General features: G+C 35.5%; 1 protein-coding gene across 3 annotated transcripts in view; it reads right to left on the reverse strand.

Annotated features, from left to right (window-relative positions):
* The window catches only part of MALRD1 (MAM and LDL receptor class A domain containing 1), a 230,461-nt gene that overhangs the window by 6,085 nt on the left and 201,311 nt on the right, over positions 1–23,065 (reverse strand). For all 3 annotated transcript variants that reach the window (XM_046921944.1, NM_001318981.2, XM_040680811.1), the window contains 3 exons: positions 9,743–9,825; positions 9,563–9,653; positions 728–803 (listed from right to left, as the gene is read on the reverse strand). In XM_046921944.1, coding sequence (XP_046777900.1) covers positions 728–803; positions 9,563–9,653; positions 9,743–9,825 — 250 coding nt within the window. The remainder of the gene's footprint in view (positions 1–727; positions 804–9,562; positions 9,654–9,742; positions 9,826–23,065) is intronic.

Raw genomic sequence — 23,065 nt, forward strand, 5'->3', positions numbered from 1 at the left:
GAAAGCTGCATTTTAAGTCAAGTACATTTCTCTTGTTAAATTTAAAACATAAATTATAGCTACCACTCTGATGTGATAGCTAAATCTTGTCTTGAGTTCTTTTACTACACTATGTTCACATTTAGATATACACTTTATTCACAAACGTCCTTTACCCTAGGAGTCTCTCAATTATGGTCAACAAGTAGCATTAAGGGAAAAACGTGATCAAGAAGCAGACTCTGTATAGACATGTTTGATTAGTTTCAAAATGAATTTTACAGTGTTGGAAACAGTAATGCACATTTTATTAAAGTTAACTGAATGCGCAAAGACAACTTGAGCACCTTTGTGTGCAATGCTTCGTTGCTGTTGTTTTTTATTTTTTTTCACTGAAGTAAAAGGAAAAAAATCCCAATAGTAATTTTCTTTGATAATTTCTGGCTAAGTACTTCATCTAAAAGTGTTTTTTTGTTTTTTGTTTTTTGTTTTTTTTTTCCTTCAGATTCAGCAGCCCACAGACAGTATTAGTTACAAACATCAAGACGTTCTCAGAATGGGGTTGATTTCAAATCTGCTATACGTGGAAAATGCACTGGAACTGATCTGATGCAGCAGTTTTTAAGTCTTTAATTTTATTAAATAACATGCACTGGTGGATTACGCTATTTGTTTTAGTGGGAAACCTATTTGAGGGCTACAAACTCACTACTTTTCTGAATACGTCGAACCAGCTGTTGCTGCTTACCTTTGCTTTTCCAGATGAACTAAGGTCTTCATACAGTGGATTGGCAAATGAAGTATTTATAGTTTCCTCTACTTTCCTTGAAAAGTCAAACAAACAACAATAAAATCCCTCCAAAACCACACAGGCTCTCAAAGAATTAGATAATTTCAGTATGTAAAAAGACTTTCTAAAAAGTGAAAAAAAATCTACATGGCTAAATATATTCTCAATTTAGCTCTGACTAACTGAATGAAAACAGTTCTTCCATATAAGCATGATATATTAAAAGAATTATTTCTCATTTGTTTCAGTTAAAAAAATATATGTGCTTGGATATGCATAGAGCTATTAAATTTTCATAAAATACAGGCATTGTGCTATACATTAGATTAAACAAGACATCAGCTAAAAAGTTGCATTGTTTTAATGTGCATAGACTTTTTAAATTAATTCAGGGAAAGCATTTTAGGCCATTTATATAATCAGAAATAACTCTACTATTGTAACTATTCTTCATACTTTTTGCTGGAAAATCAAGAATATTTTAAGAATCCCTGAAGATACTGGACTGTAAAAGTTTCATGAATGGATGTAATACCTTAAGCAATTTAAAACAGACAAATAGGAGAAATTGTGGGTCTTCTGTTCATTACGTCAGCTAGAAGGTTAAACATATGCTTTCCCAACAGAGACCTTCCAACATTTTTTTTTTTTTTTTTTTGGAAGCACATAAGAACTCTGCCCATTAATTCTTCAAAAGCAAAAGTTATTTGGAGATGGCATTTTCTACCTACATCTGAAGTTTTTTTCCATATAGATGACTTCTGAAAAGATGCATTTAGCTTTCTTTTTTCCCACTGGTACTTTTAGGAGTAAAAATATCTCCCCCATTGAACTTTGGCAATTTGTGCAAGGCATTTACATTACATACAAATCTTTGTGCATGCAAAAGCAGTCTTTGCACAATATACTAAAATAAAAAGTTCTCTAAAACTAATATTCAATTTCAGTGGTTAAGAGATGGATTTTCTTCTATTAAAAAAGTAGTGCTATTCCAAAGCTGCTCCTACAGGTGCTTTAAGTGCTCTTTCCTTATTAACTTCCAGCCAGCCTCTGTGTTACAGCACTGAAGGGACAAGAGAAGGCACCATAGAGCAGCCATGAAGACATAGATGATGGAGTGGTTAGAAAGGGAAGCTGCTGATTCCCAGCAAGAGACAGGGGCAAGACAGACTGCATGATTTCTTTAGCAAAGAACTGAAATCAGAATAGATGCTGAGGAGAACTACACAGGTAGTCTACAGAAATATATCCCCTTATGAGTTAAATCTGTGCAAGAAAGGTTGTAAACTAAAACAGATATGTATTCTTAAAATCTTTCAAAATAAGACTGACAGAAAGCAATTCCTTCTAATGTCAACCTCATAATTCACTTTGATTACCTGTCATGGCAATGTGGAGAGCTGAATATTTGAACCTGTTGATTTGTTCACGTGGCCTTAATCATACTGTTAATTATTCATGGTATTCTGATGCTGTTAGTTAGTTTAGTGAAGCTATAATATAGTAGGTTATTTATATGCATCCAAGTGCTTATTTGCATACTAATTCTCCCAAATAAAGTTCACAAAACTTACAGAGAATTGATTTTTTTACTCTAAAATTACCCCATGGTTCACAAAACCTGAGGCTAGAAGAAATCTCAAATAAGAAGTTTTCAAGAAACTTGGCTGTGCTTGTAAGCTTGTGCCTGAAGGGCCAGATTTGCATGCCTTTATTTTGGTATCTCATTCAGACATCACAAACTGTATGTATGCGCTAAGATCATGATATGGAAATAAGGTTCTGCTTGAGTTAGTAAAGACACTTCCAAAGGGCAAGTCTCACAGTTTACAGAGGGAACCACCCAATGTGCCAATAGAAGATGATAAGGATAGGAATGCCTCTAATTTGTTTTTGTTCCCCAAAAAACTTCAGAAATTTTTACATATTTGAGCAAGAGCATTCCGAGTTCCTAGCTGCATTCTAAGGGCAGAAAGGAGACTGAACACAGATCTCCAGCTTCCTCTGCAAGTCTGCTAACCAGCAGGCTGCCATGCAAAACTGAGGGCACAAAAATGTGTTGGCTGTGTTCTTCAACATCTCTCTGCATTTTGTGCTGAAATTGGTCCAGCTTATGTGTGTGAGGTTTTCTTAAGCATAGTAATTCAGACTTCCTCAGGTTATCCAGCATATTTCAGATGTCTTTACACTTTAGGTCTGAATCACGAAAGAGCTTATGGAGTTGGGCATCTAATGGGAATTTAAGGGCAAAATATGGGCACTGGTTGTTTTTATGCAACTCAGATTTATAGGAAGTGGAGAATAGGCTTTACAAACTGATCTCCTGCTTTCAAGAAACTTTATGCCAAATAGTGCTTTAGATTTCATATTAACTTGCATAACATAAGGCACATGTGTAACCACTGTACAAGAAGGGCAAGGGTAACCCATTGCTCACAAAAATTGTGGTTCAGAATAACTAATCAGTTTGAAATGTAGAAAAAGTAGAAAACCATAAATGCCAAGTCCAGGAGAATGTACCAACCAGGGAATAAGAATAATTAGGGTTAAAAAAGCCAAGCATATGGTGTTTTAGAAAAGGAGAACAGCAACAGCAAAAATGATTCAAACATGGGTAAAGCAGTTCAGAGAGAACTGTGTTTTCTAACATAACCATAAATACCACAATAGGAAGGGAATAATCATTGTGGGATGTAGACGAGGTCACATGGGTAATGGCTTTGCTAGACCCATCTGCATCCCCTAGTAAAAAAAAACAACTGCTGCCTTCTCTTAGGTTTTTCCATATAACTTCAGCTATATGGAAGAAGCTAATCTACTCCACAGAATGTCTGCCTGTGTAGAAAGGGACTGCTCAATAACATAATGTTTTCTAATGGAAAAGTATAGAATCTGGATTTCATTGGTTTGGACATAAAACTGAGAATTCTCCACTTTTCAATATAATTCTCAATTAAAAATCAAGTATTTCTGTTTGCCAGTGTACAACTCTGTAGGAAATACAGTACAAGAATAATATTTATCATCAGGTTCATAACAATAAATTCCTAATGGACCAAAGAGTCGATTAAAATTAAGATAATCATTAAAATAACCCCTTAAAATAATTCTTTATAGAGGTTTCAAAGCTTCTGCTCTAAATAGTATCTGTAACGCAAGATCTCAATTTCTAAATCATTTATGAAACCTTTTAAACTAAATTTACATTTGCAAAAGTACAATATATTTTGTGTATCCCACAGAAGAAATGGAGGACAGGTTGCAAGGAAGGTAGGCATTCTGAAAGTTCAATTTAGAATCTCTTTAAATGTTGCTTTGTTGCTTAATTAGTTTATTAGTATGGTGCCTGGGCTTTCTAGGTCTACACTTTACATATACTGTGTCATTTAGGAAAATCTCTATATATACATATGTATGCGGTCAGTTCTTTGCATCTTGATACTGATGCCTCCGAAACAAGAGATTTCCTCTGTTCTTTCAGCATGTCACTTCCAGTTTCTTTGCTTGCTTTTCTAGGTGTGTAGGTTTTTCTAGGTTTTTCTCATGTGCTAGCCACGAGATACACATGTCAGAAGAACTCTTAGTAATAGTATATATAGCTGAATACTTCTTATTATAGCAATAGTTCTAATGCTTCAGAAAAAAAAACAGTCTACAGAAGAAGGAATGGATTAGGATAGCAACATTAGACTAATAAAACAGCTCCCAAACAACAGATCTGATTGCTACTTCACAACTTCTTTTTCTCCAAAACTATATCATTTTCTCTCCTACAAGAAAAGTATATTTTTCCCCTCTAGTCCACACACTGAAAAGAGCTGAAAAATGTAATTATCTTGTCATTTTGTTATTCACTTTGGTATATAGGAACAGAAGAACAGCCACCTCTGGCAGCTCTTCAAATGCCCTTGGAGAACCTCCTCTGGAATACACTATTCATTTCTCCACACCAAACTTTCAAAAAGATGTGGTTTAATTGGAGAGGGTCTTGGGGACAGCAACCAGGAATGATCATTTTTGTAAGTAACCCTTAACCATAAGGAGAGACTGAAAACATTGAGCTTATGCTTAGCATAAGCATAGCATTGCTTAGCTTACAGAAAGCAGACTGTAGGGAGGTACAGAAATGTTCCAGAAAGGAACATTCTGTATACATCCTATATACAGAAAGGTGTATATAAAAAGCTTTTTGCACTGGAGGAGGGGAATGTTCATCTATATATCTCCACGATGAATAGAAAAAGAACTAATGACCTTAAATTGAAAAAAGACATCTTAACAGTTAGGAAAAGACCTCTCTTTCTACTTGCAGTACCAAGATCATCCTAAGAGGCCATCAAATCCATGTTACCCGAGGTCCTTAAATGCAAATGTAGAAGAGTCATATTTGAGTCTTTCCTGTGGCAGGATGAAGGATTATGTTTGTTGGTCCTGGTTTCCCATTATTTTCTATCATTCTAAAATATTTTCTCTGAACTCCTCAGTTTTTCAGTCTCTCACCTATATGGTAAGATATATTATTGATATGCTTTGGAAAATTTTCCTTTTTGTGCTCGTTTTAACTGATAGGACTGATAACCACTGCGGTGCATTAGCATTGCAGCTGGTGGCATAGATCAAGATTGGGAAAGAAATAAGTTGAAAGGATCCAGAGACATTGACTGCATTGGAGGCAGTTGCTACGTTTCTACATGGCTTAGCTAGATGGAAAGCATTTGATTTTCACTTTTTGTGTTTTGTTCTTGAAAATAAAATGAAGCATGAGAGGGCAGATGTTATAAAATGGAAGACAAAGTGCAGTTTTGCTTTTATTCAGCCAATAGGGACAGATGCCACTGAAGAAGTGAAGCAACTGGCAGCCTTCCCTTCTGAACCAGAACATGTTATCTCTGGAGCATGAACAGGAATGTGAAAAACATACATGCTTCCTCCAATTTGAGAATTCTGTACAAAAATTTCACATATACCTGGCTGGGAGCTGGGAAGTTGCTTGCATATCTGAATTGACACTGTAGTAGATTTTACTTCATTCTACTAATGAAGTAGATTGCTGCCAAGTTCTGTGTCAGGCTGCTTTTGTCCATTAGTAAATAAATAAAATGACTTCCAGTAACTCCCACTTAGACACTGATGAGTTTCAAGCTTGAAGATCAGAGATGAAATTATTGCTAAGGAAAGAGGAGAGAACAAAGTGAGAGAAGAGCATGCTGTCTTGGTTGGAGGGAGAGCTTACATCACTATAAGTCTTTCCAGTGAAGAAAAAGAAGGATGAAACGAATGTGTCAGGTGCTCACTGATTAATAGGAACAACTTCTAAAGCAGCACATGTGTAAGGGCTCAGCAGTGTACCCCTTTTACCTCCTAGCTAGTTTGCTAGTGAAAAGATTAGTTCTGTGGACTGAAACTTTTCCTTTAGCTTTTGTGCACATTCTTGTGCTATTTCATTTGAGGCATAGATGGATCTGCATTAAATTTAAAAATGCGCTGAGAGCTAACAAGACTGTTAGTGTGTTTCTTCGAGGAGCAGCTAGAAATGCATGTATTTGTTCTTCTATAGCAGGACAGAAAAAGGGAGACCCTTAGAGAAATTATTAAAAAATAGCTAAATAGCAGAACTTTTTTTCAGAAGGCAGTAAATATGGGCTTAAGTGTGCAAAAGCTTCCCCGTGAAAGAGAAAGCAGACACTTTAGAGTATGGAGTTCCTCTAGTGCCTAATGCCTTTGAAAAAGCAACACAACCCTAGGATTCTAAAAGAAGACACAAGCCTCTGAAACTGAAAATGATCTGTAGGAAAATATCACGTGCACAATTAACGCTTTTAGTTCATCAAATTCCCTTAAAAAAAAAAAAAAAAAAGAAAGGAAATAATCAGGAGTAAAATCTCATGCCTCTGTGTGGTGCTGTCACATTGTACATTGTACAGACTTATGCAGACACCAGTCAGCTTCTTATTCTCAAGCTTTATCTCAAATATCCAAACTACAGTATTATAACATTGGTTAACTTTGGACTAGTTACTGCTGATTTCTCATTAAGTAGCTAAGGAATAAATTGCATTAATTTACTGTTATGCTTCCAGCCAAGATTTTTATATACCAAACTGTGCTGGTTAGCAGGTATGAAAAGACAAAGATGAAAACTTACTGAATTTCTGTTCTCTAATTCAAAGTTTCAGATTTCAGTGTTTTCACAAGTTCAAAATTTCAATGAAATTGACACTCAGTAGTTAGATTAGTCCTTGATGATGCCCACAAAGTGCATTCAAACTAACATGTTAAGTCAACTATGGTTAAAAACAATGAAAATACAAATGTATATTCTGTGCCATGGATTAAGAAATTTGATAGTATTAGTCAGTTCCTAATAGAAAAACTCAGAGCCACAAAAATCTCCAGCATTATAACTTATGCTTTTGGTAGTTGCAGTAAAAACAAATCAAGACCAGAATGAGTAAACTATCTAATGTAACTAGCCAATCTGCTATGAGTTTGGTTTAGTAGCTTAGTGGGTAGTAATGGTGATAGGACGATGGTTAGACTAGATGATTTTATAGTTCCTTTCCAAGCTTGTGATTCTATGATTCTAATCCTGATGGGGGCTTTTTTCCACAGCTCTGACTGTCTTCATTTCAGAAGTGTCATTGTAAGAAGATTATTATTCAGCCCTGCTTTTCTTCATACCTAACAGGATGCTTAAGTGCTTGGCATATTGCAACACAATAACTTTTCACGAATCCATATAAAAAATATTTCTAATTTATTTTAGTGTATATATCTACGAGAAAGGAAAAAAATATTCCTCAAATACAGATATGGTAGGGGAAGAGAAGTGGAAGGCAGTGCAGTATCCCTTAAGCAAATATTTGTGAAAGGGAAGTGTTTAGAACACAAGAGAAAGTGGCTTAAGAAAAATAATTTCATTTAAACACCATTAAACATATTTTATTTGAAAAATATTAATTGAAATTACAAACAAATTTAAACAGCTCTTGTGATATCTTGCATTTCTGAGGTACCTTTCTATATATGTACTTAAGCAGGTTGCATAAATGGAAATGAATTAAGTTTAAAGCCTCTGTGAAGTAAGATTAAGCAATGCTATTATTCCCACTTAACAGAAGGTGAAGCAGGCATAAGGAAAGTAGGTGATGCTACGCACTCAATTAACAGTAGCACAACTACTAAATGTTCTTGCTTCAACGTTTTGCTTCTGTGTCCATAGACAACCCTATCTTCCAGGAGGGATATGCAGTTGTTAGGAAAGGTGTCAGCAGCAATAACATCAGGACAGGAGTTTTCACAGTTTAGTAGATAGTTTTGGAGATAGCAACATCCCCAAAGTAAGAAAGGTCTATAGCAAAACAGAGGTTTAAAGGAAAAGAGACATCTCTGAATATGAGTTTTAGAGAAGAAAATGAAGAGTGAAGAAAATCTAACAACCTGAGAATGGACAAGGCAGTTCACTATAGGAATTCCTGAAAGGGAGGAAGTGACACTTGCTGCTGATGGAGAAGGATTGAGCAGAATAAGTAAAGAGATAAGCAGAGATGAAAATATAGGTGCTATGGGAAAATAAAAAACAGCAAAAAAAAAAAAAAAAGAAAAATCTTAGGGAGAAGAGAACAAGTAGAAATTATCAGAGCAATGACACAAAGGGCTAAAAGATAAGAGATCTGTGAAATAATGCACTATCAAACTGGAGTCGGTCTTATAAAAATGAAATCAAATAATTCGATAAAGAAAGATCTCTAGTACTACTAGTACTGTTATCCAAAGCACTAGAAATATATTTTGAAATAAAACAGCATCAATTTCTTTCATTCAGTGAGGATGATCTTTATGTAGGAGGGTGTCAGAAGAAAATTTCCTTGTTGTTTGCACAGTACTGACAGAAATCTAAGTACAGGATAGAAGAAAGATGCATTTGGGGAAAAAAAAGCCACCATCCAGCACGCTCATTTGCCACAAGCAAGACCAGTACTTAGACGACAAGACAAGAGTCTGTAGTGTGATCCTAGCTGGAAGACAGCAGTACTGGACAATGGATGTGAGATGAAGAGGCAGAGTGGAGAGGTGGAAGGAATAGACATGGTATCAAAATAAGCACTGATTAAGAGGACTAATACAAAATCAAACTGGGAAGCCAGATTGTCAGTTGTCTAGGTAGCAAAGAAGAGGAGACAAACAGTACTATTTGTGGATATCTTCATATGATTCTGCAGTTTTACAGCTTGCATTTTTTCTCCCAATTTGTTAAAGATTTTTTATAAAAAACACTTAATATTTTAAAGTGGGAAAAAAAAACCCTGCCATCCAGGTATCAGAGGTAGAGTAAGTTCTCAGATGTATGTAAATATTGAAATATTTAGGGCAAAAATGTTCTCAAGGGAAATGTGTCCTCAGTAGCTTCAGAAAAAGCTGTCAACCTGCCTTTAATAAACTAATTTGGCCTCAGAGATTTCAAGAAACCACAAATACATCATATTTTTCACATTTAACCATCTTGTACAAAAGCAGAGCTACTGCTATTAAGCTGGATGAACTTTACAATTTAATCATATGAGGTTGAATCAAAATATTCTAAAAGTCATGTCATAATTCATTTTTAGTGGACTGGGGTCCACTAGGATCAGAACTAGAATGTTGCAAAACTAAGTTTTACATTTAGTGTTGCATGTGAAGGCAAACAGACTGTAGGGGAATTTAAATGTTGAAACCAAGGAGACTGGGCAGTTAGACATTGCTTTGTGTCACACTTGTGCCTGCCTTATACAAAATAGAAGTTTCACTTACATTTTTTGCTCTTTCTTCTTTGAAAGGAAACATAAGGCAGCAACTGCAATTTTAATCAGCAAGAAACTGATCCCCAACCCAATCCAAATATCTGCAAAATCAGAGCAATCAGACTGTTATAAGAAAAAAGGAAATACTGAAAAGACGAATAGAAGGATATTTCTTTTTTTCCAGACCTACCATTTTGAAGGAGACTTGAAATGGGAGATTGAGGAGGCTTAGCACTTATGTGACAACGGTTTCCTTTCCATTCTTTTCCACATCTGTGAATAATAATAATAATAATAATAAAAATCTGAAAAGGCAAAAAGCAAGGATCATAAACCATGGTAAGCACACATGTATTTCTGCCAGTGATCAAGGCTCAACTAGGAATTTAGGTTAGAAATACATAAAATAAAGAACTCCTTCTAAAACAAAACAAAACAAAACAAAACAAAAGAAAAAACAAGCAAAAACAACAGCAAAAACCTATAAAAATTCACAGATTAGATTTGGCTTCCTTGTCCATCTTGGCATAGTATTATTATCCTCACGGCAACAGATATGTGGCTCATTTCCCTACTCATTTACATTTATCTCTCTATCCCCCATGTGAATTCTAAACAAATTTCTGAGCTGGGTATCTGGGACAGCAGTATAGAGAAAGATACTCAATTAGAAATGAGATAGAAATCTCTTCACTTCTAATATCTTTTTTTGTTGTTGTACCAATTTCCTTACAAAAATGATACCCCTTAAAAAGTATCTCTTCAAAACCAAAGTATTGCATTCTAAATTTGCAGTTCACTCCAAGTACAATCTTGACTTGAAGGAACCAAAATTCAATTAATCTAAAAAAAACTTTACATTTATTGCTTAATAGTTGATTACAGTGCCCAAATGTGTACCATTTATTCATTTATTTGTTTAAACTTCTGGCTACTAGCTTTTGTTGCAGTCTTCACTATCAGAGTAAAGAGACCTTGAAGACCAGGTCTTGGTTGCCTATGGGGAAATTTGTGACCATTTGGAGTGCTTCAGACCATCCATTTGGGTACTCTAGGGAATCACAAGTGGCAGTAGGCACCCACACTTATACAGCCCAAATCAGGACTAGCATAAAAGGAAGTTTACTCTGTAAAGGTAGAAGTACTTGACACATGTAGATATACAACTATGTATCGACAACTAAATGTAAAGCACCCCATTTGATAAGGTGAACCCCACTGTGAGTGTCTCACTGGAATGACTTCTATCAGCTTTTAAATTATCTGAGTAACTGGTGTTACTTTTTTTTTTTAAAAAGAGCATCAGAAGGCAGTGATGGCAGCAATCCAGTTCCAGTCCTACTATTGTTGCATGAATAGGAAATTAATTTTAATTCTCGTAACTTTTTACACATTCAAAAACAATTAATTTGGGAGAATCTGACATTGAGCTGCTTTCTTACTGTAATACCAACAATTTTTTTCATAGTCATCAACTTTTGTGATACAACTTCTACTTTGTAATTGTGGGCTTATCTCATGCTCACCTGTACAATAAAAAAATGTGACATACACTGAATTTAATCTTTACATTAAAGACGTTTTATCTGAACACATGTGAGAGAACAGCGAGCTGTTCATGATGGGATAGCACAGGGTGCTGCCTATGGGTCATATCCCAGCAGCTGCACTGAGTTAAATGAGGCACTCTGGAGAGAAGGGAGTATTTCACTTTCCTGCACGTGTTCAGATAAGTGTAGAGAGAGGCCAATTAGGATGATAGGAGCAGTAAGCATCTGCTTGCAGTCTCAGAAAAATTTCAGAGTAATCAGGGTATGTCAGAAAATAAATCTGTATCCTAATCTCAGGAATGGCTAGAGGAAGATGACTTCACCAAAGACCAAAAGAGACTGATGTGGGATTTGTTGTAACTCAGGAGACCCTTGAAAAATGGTGGCTGGAGAACATTCTATGTAGAAATTACCTGCTCTATTTGGACAGAGTGAGCAGAGAGATTGATTTAATCCATCTCATGCCACAGACTTGAATTTTCTCTGGTTAAGGAGTTACTTTTTTCAAGGTTAATAAATGGTATACTAATGAAACCGAGCTTTAGAGACAGGAGTAGTATCTTCTGACATGCTCATTTTAAAGAAAAAGTGGCACAATTTCAGCTGATGGCTCATGATGAGCTGGAGACCCATTGTATTCAGTGACTGAAAATACCTGGTCCCCTTAGTCTCCCTTCTTCTTCAGAATATTACAAAAATCATGTAATCCATAAGCTGCTCTTTTACATGGACTGATGATTTTATACAAATGTGAAATTGCTCTTGGGCTCATACCAAGCCCTGTGGATCCATGTAGAAACATTGCAATCTGATGGTAATCACCCATCAAAATCATTTTCTGATTGCTCTCGATTGTATAATTTCTTTTCTCCCCATTTGCCAGATTTTTTGTTGAGCTAGATATGCTTTTAACCCAAATTGTTCTTTCTTGTCACTGCAGAACTTACTTGACTGTAAAAGGAAGAAAGAGAAAACAGATTTGCAGCTGTGCATAAGCACTACTCAGACATGGTAAGAGAAGTTCCATCTGCTGCTCCACAACCAGTGGGACACAGAACACCTCAGAGCTGCAGAAACTTATTTCTTATAAAACAAGGTGTGTATACTGGTAAGAGAATGGGAAAATCTTACCACCTAGTAATAACTACCTTCATGTGTTGTTATGTTTACATGTAATGATGAAATATCCCCTTGCATTCATGCTATCTGCATTTGAATTATGGATAAATATTAGGTACCTTTTAGTCTGTTAGGAAATGAGTTCATTTTTCTATGTATTCAACTACCAACTAACTTAGATTTGTCGCATGTTCTTCAAATCCTTGAATCCTATCCGAATGTTTCTATGTTTCATGCCACACACTAATTAGGAAACTGATGTCAGATATCAGTGGGTAATTTTGGTCACTGAAATGGTTCTTCACTATGATATAACAGGTTGTTACTGCAAATGTTCCCTAATAATACCTCTATTACTTATCAAAAAGGGGGCAAAAAAATAGATTAATGTGAGGGAAAGATAGCATCTCAAGAAACTTGGTTATTTAGACTAGTTCAAAACCAAATAGGGGGGAAATCTACTGAAAGACATAAGTATGAGAAGTTTTTATAGAGGGAGATAGGAGGCTAGGAAAAAAAAAAAGATGATGGTAATAAAGATAACACAGTTTATCCTTAGAGACAAGGATAGAAAAGGAATGCTAAAGAACAAAATATCTGAAAAATGAAGATATCAGTTTGTTAAGATTTCCCACTTGTATATTTACAGGTACAGTTTTATTTGCTCATCTTTATCTCTGGAATAGGAACTTAGCCATCATTCCTAACAGTGGAGTAAAATATAAAGTTATCAGAAAAACCCTGATTCTAATTTGGAGAGCCATTCAAGTCTTTCTAAAAATTAGCCCTTCCTTGCCTACTAAATGCCATTTTCTCTAATAAGAAAAAATGAGTTTCAGCTTGCTGAGAAGCATGTAACTTTCAGTAAAGCTTCAAAAAATAAATTAAATTAAATTAAAAGGTTTTTTAAAAAAAAGCAAAAAAAAAAATTTCATTGCTCATTAACAAGTTGATACAAGTACTGCCTCTGGCTTCTTCTAAAGCCAAGTGTTTCTGTGCACAGAATAGAGGAGAACTTGCCTTAAATATCCAAAACAAGGTTGTTTTCAAGATGTTTTATGATATTTTTATCATTTTATAGTATCTTACACAGTAGAAAATTTAGTTGACTGCTGTAATATCTGTGGTGGAGCTAACAAGGGGAGAAAATATAATAAGATATTTAATGATATTAGAATCTGCCAATAACAGAGATTAGAGAAGATAACTGTTCTGTAGCCTGAATTCAAACTAAAATATTAACAATTCTAAATAAACTACTCCAATTATTCTGCTGCAAAGGGTCAAAATGAATAAATATTATAGGTGTTGCCTTATACAGGATAATAGATTTAGGTAAGAAATCCAGAAGACTATTTTACAAGTCATCAAATAATATATGCATCATTTTATCATTTGTCTATCATCTCTGCTACACAATGTTTAGATAACAATTGCAGTTGCTGGCTGAATTGAATCTGAGACAAGGAGAACAGAAGAGAAAAAATACTTGATGAACTTGTTCTCTACAATGTTGGCTTCTGACTGTCAAAAGACAGTGCAGGGCTGACATTAATCTTCATTTCACACAGCTGCTGAACTCTAAAAGCCTCTGCAGAAAATAATACTAGTGCTAATATTAGCAATAATAGCAATAATATATATACACATATTTAATATTGTAGTGATGAAAATTCAGTATTGGTGAAGCTCAAACTTGTACATAAAAATGGAAGAACCTTTTTTTTTAGCCAAGTCCATGCACTCTGAGACCTTAGGGAGTTCCACAAGGGTGATGTGAATTTATATATTCTCAAAACAAAACCCAGAAGCAAGGAAAAAAATAAAAACATCATGAAAAAAAGATGGGAAAGGTAAATTACAAACTGAACGTGATATTACTTAGAATCATAGAATCACTAAGGTTGGAAAAGACCCACAGGATCATCCAGTCCAACCATTCGCCCCTCACCAATGATTCTCACTAAACCGTGTCCCTCAACACAACATCCAAACGTTCTTTGAACACCACCAGGTCAATACTTCATAGTATTTTTGAGGGAATGGAAGAGGGTCTTTTAATTGTTTTTACTGAGGGCACAGAGCATATTTTTTTGTGCTTTTGTGGTCACATAAGTACAGTCTCAACACCTGTACTTAGGTACACCTGAACTTAGGCCTCTGACTGGTACTGCAAAACTGTATCAGTGAATAACAGAAATAATACCGTACAGTTATATGTGAAATGAAGTCTAACTTCAACTTTCTACTGTTTAGTCCTTGGCATATGCAATCCTGAAGTGAACTTTAATTACTCTAACAGCTCCAGGTAGGTCAAAGCAGCCTGTGGCAAAAATCCAAGAGATGGCTCACTTGAATTCTAGTTAATGAAGGAGAACACTCTTAATTACCTACCTACTGCTGTGCATGGACTGTATTTACAGTGCTTTACATTCAGTTGAGAGGCAAATAAGTTTCTTCCTCAAAGTCACTATTAGCTTCCTTTCTGATGGGAGCAGCTAGGGATACATGGGTGCTGATAGTGGTGGAAGGACCTTACAGAGCACAGAACAACCATGTCTTCTGGGCAATGTGATAAATCTTCATTAGCAGGTTAATGCCAGTTTTGAAGTGGTTCCTTAATAATTCTTTTCTGGTATTTTACTTTTAAGACAGACAATTCAGAAAAGGCTTTGAATTTATCTTTTGAGCCATGAACCTTACATTCCACATTATTTATGTAAAATTAATTTCACTGGACTAATTAGATCTTGACTAATTAGCAGCAGCACATTTTACATGAGTCTTAAGCTCATCTGAAGCACTGAGATAACCATTGCAATCCGTTCAGACAGGAAGTTTCCTCATAGTTGAAACAGAAGGAGAAAGAGAGACAGACAAATGAAATAGCACTTGAATCCTTCCATCCCAGTGCACATCCTAATCTATCCTGCCTGACAAAATGTCTTCTGCTATTAGCGAGTTCCTACAGGAAAGTCACCCTGCAGGGAGAATGGTAACCATACAAAATTTCTTCTAGGAATTCCAACCCATTATTTCTTAATACGCATATTGGTAATACAGATGAGTGAACATTGCTTGTGTTGCTGAGCTCTGTGCCTGAGGTTACAGATCATTTCACTCAAAACAACAGATAAAAAACAAACAAGTTTTTTGTTCTTTTTAGTGTTCGTTCAAGGCAGGTTTAATTTACAATAACATGTCCAGTTGATACACCGCTGCGTTTCAGAAAATCAAACTTTGTGCTGTATTAATGATAGCATATGCAAGCCTCCAAATAAGTACAGATGTGCAATTGCTTGCTCATTTTTATCTGATGCTTTGCTTGTGCAATTACTTCCTTTAGTCTGTGACAGATAAAAGCTCTATCATTCTAGCCTATCAGTATTACATATGGCTCTTGGATAGGGGTAAATGACAGTAGGCAATAGGGAATTGATTCCATGACCTCCAAGAGCAAGCATGAACACAGCTCCTTGTTAACTTGGAAAGAAAGGATTCCAAAAGCTGCATTTTCAAAGAAGATTTTGATGTGTTTGAAAAACTAAATGGTGAGAACTGTTTTTCTTTTGTTGTTGTTGTTTGCCTCTTTTCCCCAACGGCAGTAATTACTAACATTTCATAATGACTAAGGTTGTTTAGTAAATTCAGAATGATCAACATCTACTCATCTAATCACTTAATGCCTGGTATTAGCAGTATGTAATTTAAGGCAGTAAAATATGGATTAATACAGTCATATTGCTCTCTACAATAAAATAAGTAGTATGACTCCTTATTTTAGGAGTATTCTCCAGATACTGTGCTCACTTACAAATCTGTAGCAAAATGCATCAAACCCATGTCTTCTGAGTGAACCCAGATTTGCCATTGTTAATGTCTATATCACACTACATGGGTATCATTACAGATATGTGTGCTGCCATTATTAAGGAGCTACTCCATATCTATTGGAGTGCAACCTGCTCCAGGAAAGGAAGCAGAAGATAAAGGAAAAATAATAATAATAATAATAAAAAGCCCTTAGTTCTTTGCAGAAAATAGACCTTATATCCCTCTGTTATATCAGTGTAAAAGAACCTTTTCTGTTCTCTGCCTTTGCAGTCAACATTTTGCAAAATAAGATTCACTAGATGTTTATGAATATGATGAAAACAGCAACTCCCCATTCCATTATAAAATAAATGGAAATAAAAAATAATCATATTCTCTCATTAGTCTTTATTGCTGAACATAATATTTCAATATCATATGCTTTGTGAATGGCCTCAGAAGATATCATACTTATAATGATATAACCGTTTGCCTGCTGCCTATGGCTGGTACAAGGAAACACATTGTTCCCTCTGTGGTTAAATTCACAGGGGTTGTGGGAAAAGCAGAAGCTTCTGTTGAAAAAGACATCTGAAGTGGATGGTAACTTTGAATGTCAAGAACTTCAGATCAAGCATTCAAATAACGCAGCTAGCAAGGGGTCCAGAGAATAACAAATTCAGGAATGAAAAGATATGCCTCTGTACAAACTTTGCTACTTCCTAAATTGTGGAACCACTGGGTGGAGATGGCAGAGGAAGTAAACATTAAGATGACTATGAGTTATCAACACTATGTAACCTTGGGGTGTGGAGGGCACTGGGGGGCGGACCTGAGCCCTTACACAAGACAAGCTGTAGTGTGTAGACAAGGGCACATTAACCCACAGGGAGAGAACCGGATATTCTCTGAAATACTGTGTGCAGTTCTGCTCACTTCTCTTCAGAAAGATGAATGCCAAGAACTACTAAGCAGAGCAGAAAAACAGAAAATCCTGCAAGAAGATTTCCTTCCTTTCCTTCTGAAAGCTTTCAGCTTGTTTAGTCTACTGAAAGAAGAGCCATAAGACATATGGTTTTTCTCTATAAACAATTAGGAGGATAAACAACAGAGGTATTGAGGGGCTATTCAGGCTATTGAAGGATACTTGCACACATACAAATGTTTATAAGCTGGCTATGAAAAAAAAATATGGATAAATTATTAGAAAGCATCAAAACAGAGAAGAAAGGCCCTTATCCATCTCAGAAGAGCCAGCCATCAAGCTGATTTCCTCTGTTCTTGGTGCCATGTGCTTACAAGAATATCAGGTGCTAGAAACTCACAGTAACACAGCATGACAGAGAGGAATATGCAAGCCAAGAATTCCTCATAATTATTCATAAAATGAAGCTAATTGAACTTATTAACTACATTATATTATGTCGTACGTGGTCACAAGGGCCTGGATTTGCTGATCCATATATACAGTTCTATCATGAAAATTTAAATTCATAGCTGATAAGTATAGAAGAATTCATACAGAGTGAAATAATATGAGGAATAAACAGATTCTAAATAAAATGTAAGTACTCTGAGGAAAAAAAAAAGGGTATTACTCTAGGTTATTCAATGAAAGTAAGTGCTCAATTTGTAGTATAAAGCATACACTGTGCATAAAGAGTAAGATAGAAGACATTAGAGATTATAGTGATTAAAATCACGTGACAGACTGAAAAGATCAATTTTAATTTATACAGAAGATGAGTGGGAGCAGATATGCTAAAGGTAAACAAAATGATATATGGTAGATGGAGGAAAAATTGCATGTTGCTGTCTATCTTTCAGAACATTCAATCAAAGTGAAAGGAAATAAATCTTTAATAATAAGGAAGCTATTTGCCACATAGTGCTTAACTGACCCGGGAGAGTCCTTGCCACAGTAAGTCTTAGAAGCCAAGAACTTAATAATATGTACTAGAGACAGCTCCTTAAAACAGAGAATGAAAACCTTTAGGAACTGCAGAGCTTTAAGTTCTTACTGATAGCCATTTAGAAGGAAATTATTATACTGGCATCATCATTTTCTGCATGTATCTTCCTGCTTTTTCACTCCTAGGGTGGACTGTCAGCTACTTCCAGTTCTGCAGTGTGATACACTACCATTGCTCATTGCTCTTACAGCAACGAGAGGTTTTAATTACAGCCTATGTTGAATTAGAAAAGGTACCTGTTAGAAGGAAGGACTCGGCAACTGTATCTAATTACTTTTTATACAGATATACAATGAAAATTTTGTGAGCAATTTTAAAGGTTTCGAGCAGGACCTAATTTTTCTAACATTAATCACCTGAAAAAGAGGAATTCAGAGACAGTCTAGATAAGATAGACTTTGAAATGAAGAGACATTTGGCTACAAAAGTGTCAAGACAGGCAGTTGAGTTTAGATAGGTACATTTGGCTGTTACACAGCTAGCGAAGAGGAACAGCACCTTCATGCTTTCTGTTAAATGCTTAAATAAGAAAAAACAAACAAGGTCTGATGTAAAATAGGAGCATGAGGGTGAGATTAGTATCACAGACAGCTTGTGAATGACTTCCTGTTAGGTCCAAGTAAACCATTTATTAAAGATGGAAGGATAAATACTTTCTCTAGCTTCAGTCATTATTTAAATAGATGACTGGAATAATTTGGAGCAAATATTTCTTCACTGAAATTAGTAGTCACATGAAAAACCTTATATTTCACAGTTTGAATTTAATTTTTAAAGAAATTCTGCCAGTGTCTGAAACCTTCCTATTAGTTTCCTTTTTTTGGTTTCTACCCAAAAACTTCAGAACATGCCCAGATTTTGAGATTATTTGACTAATAATTAGATTGATTTAAAATACAAATCACTTTATGGTAGTCTTGTACAAGAAACAATTTTTCAGTATATTTTATCCTATCATAAGGAAATACAGATCTATCTACAAACTATTTGCTGTGTCATTTCCTTCTGTAGCTTTAGTCTTCAATAAAACAGTCCTCAGAATTCACTGAGGGGTGGTATGTGGCATGTGCTCTATTTAATGGCACAGATCCATTCTGCTGCAGCAAAGAAATATGTACTCACAGCAGATGGCCAGACCTTAAATTCACTATTTCAAACCATTATACTCATTTTAATGCTACCTTTTCTAACTTAATAAGATGCTAGCTTTATGGTTACAGAATTTCAAAACAACACGGAAGCCCAGTAAGACAAGAAATAAAGTACCAAAGAAAGTATTTGTTGCTAGATTCAACTGAGAAATCATTATCCACTTAGCTAGCCATTAAAAAAAAAAATCACCAAAATTCTTCAAATTTCTTCAAGAAAAGCAAAAAAAAAAAAAACACCACCAACAGATACATTAACACCAACTACCAAAAAAAAAAGGAAAAAGGAAAAAGGAAAAAGGAAAAAGGAAAAAGGAAAAAGGAAAAGGAAAAGGAAAAGGAAAGGGAAGGAAGGGAAAGGGAAAGGGAAAGGGAAAGGGAAAGGGAAAGGGAAAGGGAAAGGGAAAGGGAAAGGGAAAGGGAAAGGGAAAAGGAAAGGGAAAAGGAAAGGGAAAAGGGAAGGGAAGGGAAGGGAAGGGAAGGGAAGGGAAGGGAAGGGAAGGGAAGGGAAGGGAAGGGAAGGGAAGGGAAGGGAAGGGAAGGGAAGGGAAGGGAAGGGAAGGGAAGGGAAGGGAAGGGAAGGGAAGGGAAGGGAAGGGAAGGGAAGGGAAGGGAAGGGAAGGGAAGGGAAGGAAGGGAAGGGAAGGGAAGGGAAGGGAAAAAGAAGAAAAAGACTTTTTTTTTTTAAGTGATTATTGTTTTAAACTGATTTTTCAATTGAACTTTATCTAGGACAAGAGCAATATTTCAAGCCAGATCTACTTTAAGGACAAACGACCAGAAAGCAATTTGTTGAATTTCGATGCAGACATGAGATATTGATGCAACAGGAAAGAAATATCTTGAAAGAATTCTGTAGGAACATTGATCACTGAGCATCTGAGATCAGAGTTCTAATAATGACTCAGTCTTAAAGTCTTATCGGTCCACTGCATTTAAATCTGTAGCTGCATTTGCAAAAAAATAAAATAAAATAAAAATAAATTAAAAAAATGGCTATCAGAATATTGCCTAAAAAAACAACAACAACAACAAAGCCAAAATAAAAAACAACAACAACAAAAAACCCCAAAAACTTGTCATTTTTAGACAGGATGAAAAAAATACCATAGTCATTTTGTGAACTAGAGTTGAAAGATAAGATACTGAGAATGCAGAGCTGGCACCTTTCTGAACAAGGGAACTTTGATGTAGGTACACCAAATGATATGCCTACCACAGAGACATTTCACCAGTAGAAAGGGTGTTATCATCATTTTTCTTTTTCTTTTTCATTTATCATCATTTTTCTTTTTGCTCTAATCTGAAGTCAGGAGATTGAACTAATAAAAATTACCATTTACAGTATGAAATGAATCTACTCAAGAAATCTATGTCTGTACTGAGTTATCTGAAATGTTGCAGCAACGTAAAAAAGCTCAATGAATGGCCTTAGCTTAAATCAGTTTACATCAAAACAAAAGTCTTTTATACCAGTCTGGATGTCTGTCTTGTCTTCAATTCTTGCTTCACAGTTCTTTCTCTCCCCCCAACCGCCCCCTTCTTTTATTTAGAGGTGCGGGGGGGTCCAATTTTACTTGCTTTTCCTTGGCCCTCTTGTATTTTTGTGTTTCTCTTCTTTCGTTTTATTCCTTTTCCTACCCGTGAAACATACACTTGGATGTTTGATTTCCTCTTGAAGTACTCTCAAAGGATGGGAAGAGGATGAGAGAGAGATAAGGAAAGGACAGAGAGACAAAGAAACAGAAATCTCAGAACCCCGCCACTCTTTACATGTTTTTCTATCTGATATAAGCCACGTCTGCAGTTTCTAGAGGATTAAATAAATATTAAAGAATGACCAAACAGAAAGCTTGATCTGTTGGTATTTGCAGCAGGTAGCAAAATTCATTTGCTTTCAGAAATGGCACCGATTTCATATTTAGGTAAAAGCAGAAAAACTGTAAAAGAAATAATGCAATAAAGTATGACAGATAGAACTAATTCTAAATAGACCTGTTAGTATCACAGTGAAAAGCTTTTTGCTTAAACTAGAGCTCCATTGATGCATATCAGAAGAAAACATAAAAAAAATCTGAATATATTTACAGTAGGTGGCTTTTTTCCTCACATACCTTTCTTTCCCTGCTTTGTTTCACTGTTTTCACTACTTTTTTTTTTTTTTTTTTGTATGAGTCTTATTGTCTTTTATTGAACTCTGATTATACTTAGTAGAGACTAATTTATTACCAACACTATATCTACAGAGGTCTCTCGGAAAGTAATACATCCCATTTATTTCCATGGAAATGACAGCTGATACAAAGAGCACAATAACACTACTGGATAGAGAAAATTGTCATCTACAAAACATTATTTTTCAACAAAGTCACCACCATTAGCTGTGCATTTTTACCAGCTATGAACAAGAATCTGCATGTAACACCTGTAAAATCTGCACCGACGGAAACGATCCAGTGTTGCCACTGCTGAAATGCACCACTCACTGTGCTCACATCCACTGTTTGGTCTCCATAAATGTTCTGCAAGCATCGATTAATGTCAACCTATGCAATTTTTTTTCTGTATGGAGGAATTCAATTCCACACCTTTGCTCCATCCGCACTCCCATGTCAGACTCCATTCTGTCACGCTGCCCCTCTGCTGCCATCTGTCACCTGGCAACAACTAGGTAATTGGGTTTTGGGTGGTAAGGTTCCACCTCTACTGACTGCTATACCACCAACACACACCTCTGATTTTGTTGGCCAAAGTAATAAAATAGGAAACATTACTTTTGGAGAAGCCCATGTAGTTATGGAATAAATAATAGGTGCTTATTACAAAGTCAATTCACATTTCTTTTTTACTGATATTTACCTTTTATATGGCTTTCATATGCATGAATTTCAAGTTTCCTCATTAAAGCAACATGCTTAAATAAAAACGGTAAGCAATGAATGTTTTTGTTATTATTAAGCCACACATTTAGTGCAGTTAACAATAAGAAAAAAGATAATTTTTGATCCTTCCCATCTCCCCCCACTATCATCTTTCCTGTATTGGTGTGTTCTTTTTATCAACTGAAATGGTCTGTTTTAAACAGTCTGCCAACAAGGCTATTGCTGCTAGCAGGTGGATTGTAGTATATATTAGAGATTATAAATCATTTTGCCATTCTCAGACAGTCATAAATTTAACTGCTTATATAGGAGACTTCAGTACACAATAACATCTAGTGCTGCTGCTTCTCAGCATTGTACAAGTATAGTACACAAGTACAGGCAAAGATTGTATCAATACCTACAGATACATTATTTAAAAATTTTATTTTGAATTTTAAATGTATAGTGATAAAAGACCTAATTCAAAAGCCACAAAAGTTCTGTTTTGCTTGCTCCCCTGTCTAATACAAATAGTTTTTTAAACTCTGTTTGAATAATTCCTCAGAAAAGGCTTAAATTCAGTAATAAGTTCAAATGTGCGAATGTGATCCAAGGAAAAAAATAATGGTGGGATGCATAATAAAAATGAATTCCCCAGAAGCATGCGGAATTCACTCTTTAGCTTCATTCTAACAAGTTAAAATTATGAAATGTTCAGAGAAATGACCTTTAAACAATTTATGAGAACCTAAGACACTTTAGATGCAATAAAAATAATTTCCTCATAACCTTTCTCCCAGCACCACATTCCCTTCGTGTTGTTATGGTTACGGAGTTAAGACTTCAGATTTTAGCAGAGAGAGAATTAAGGATTCCCGTGCTTTTTCAATTCAAACCCTCATGCATACATGTTCAGATACAGTATTTAACTGGAAGATCACAGACTCCCCCAGACCTTCCTTCCAAATAAAAAACTTTAATTCTGGTATTCAGTGATTGGCTTTGCAATGAGATTATCATCATGGCATACAGCAGAGGCAATTTAC

Source organism: Gallus gallus, chromosome 2 (assembly GCF_016699485.2).
Source record: "Gallus gallus isolate bGalGal1 chromosome 2, bGalGal1.mat.broiler.GRCg7b, whole genome shotgun sequence".
In the NCBI taxonomy this organism is placed as follows: Eukaryota; Metazoa; Chordata; class Aves; order Galliformes; family Phasianidae; genus Gallus; species Gallus gallus.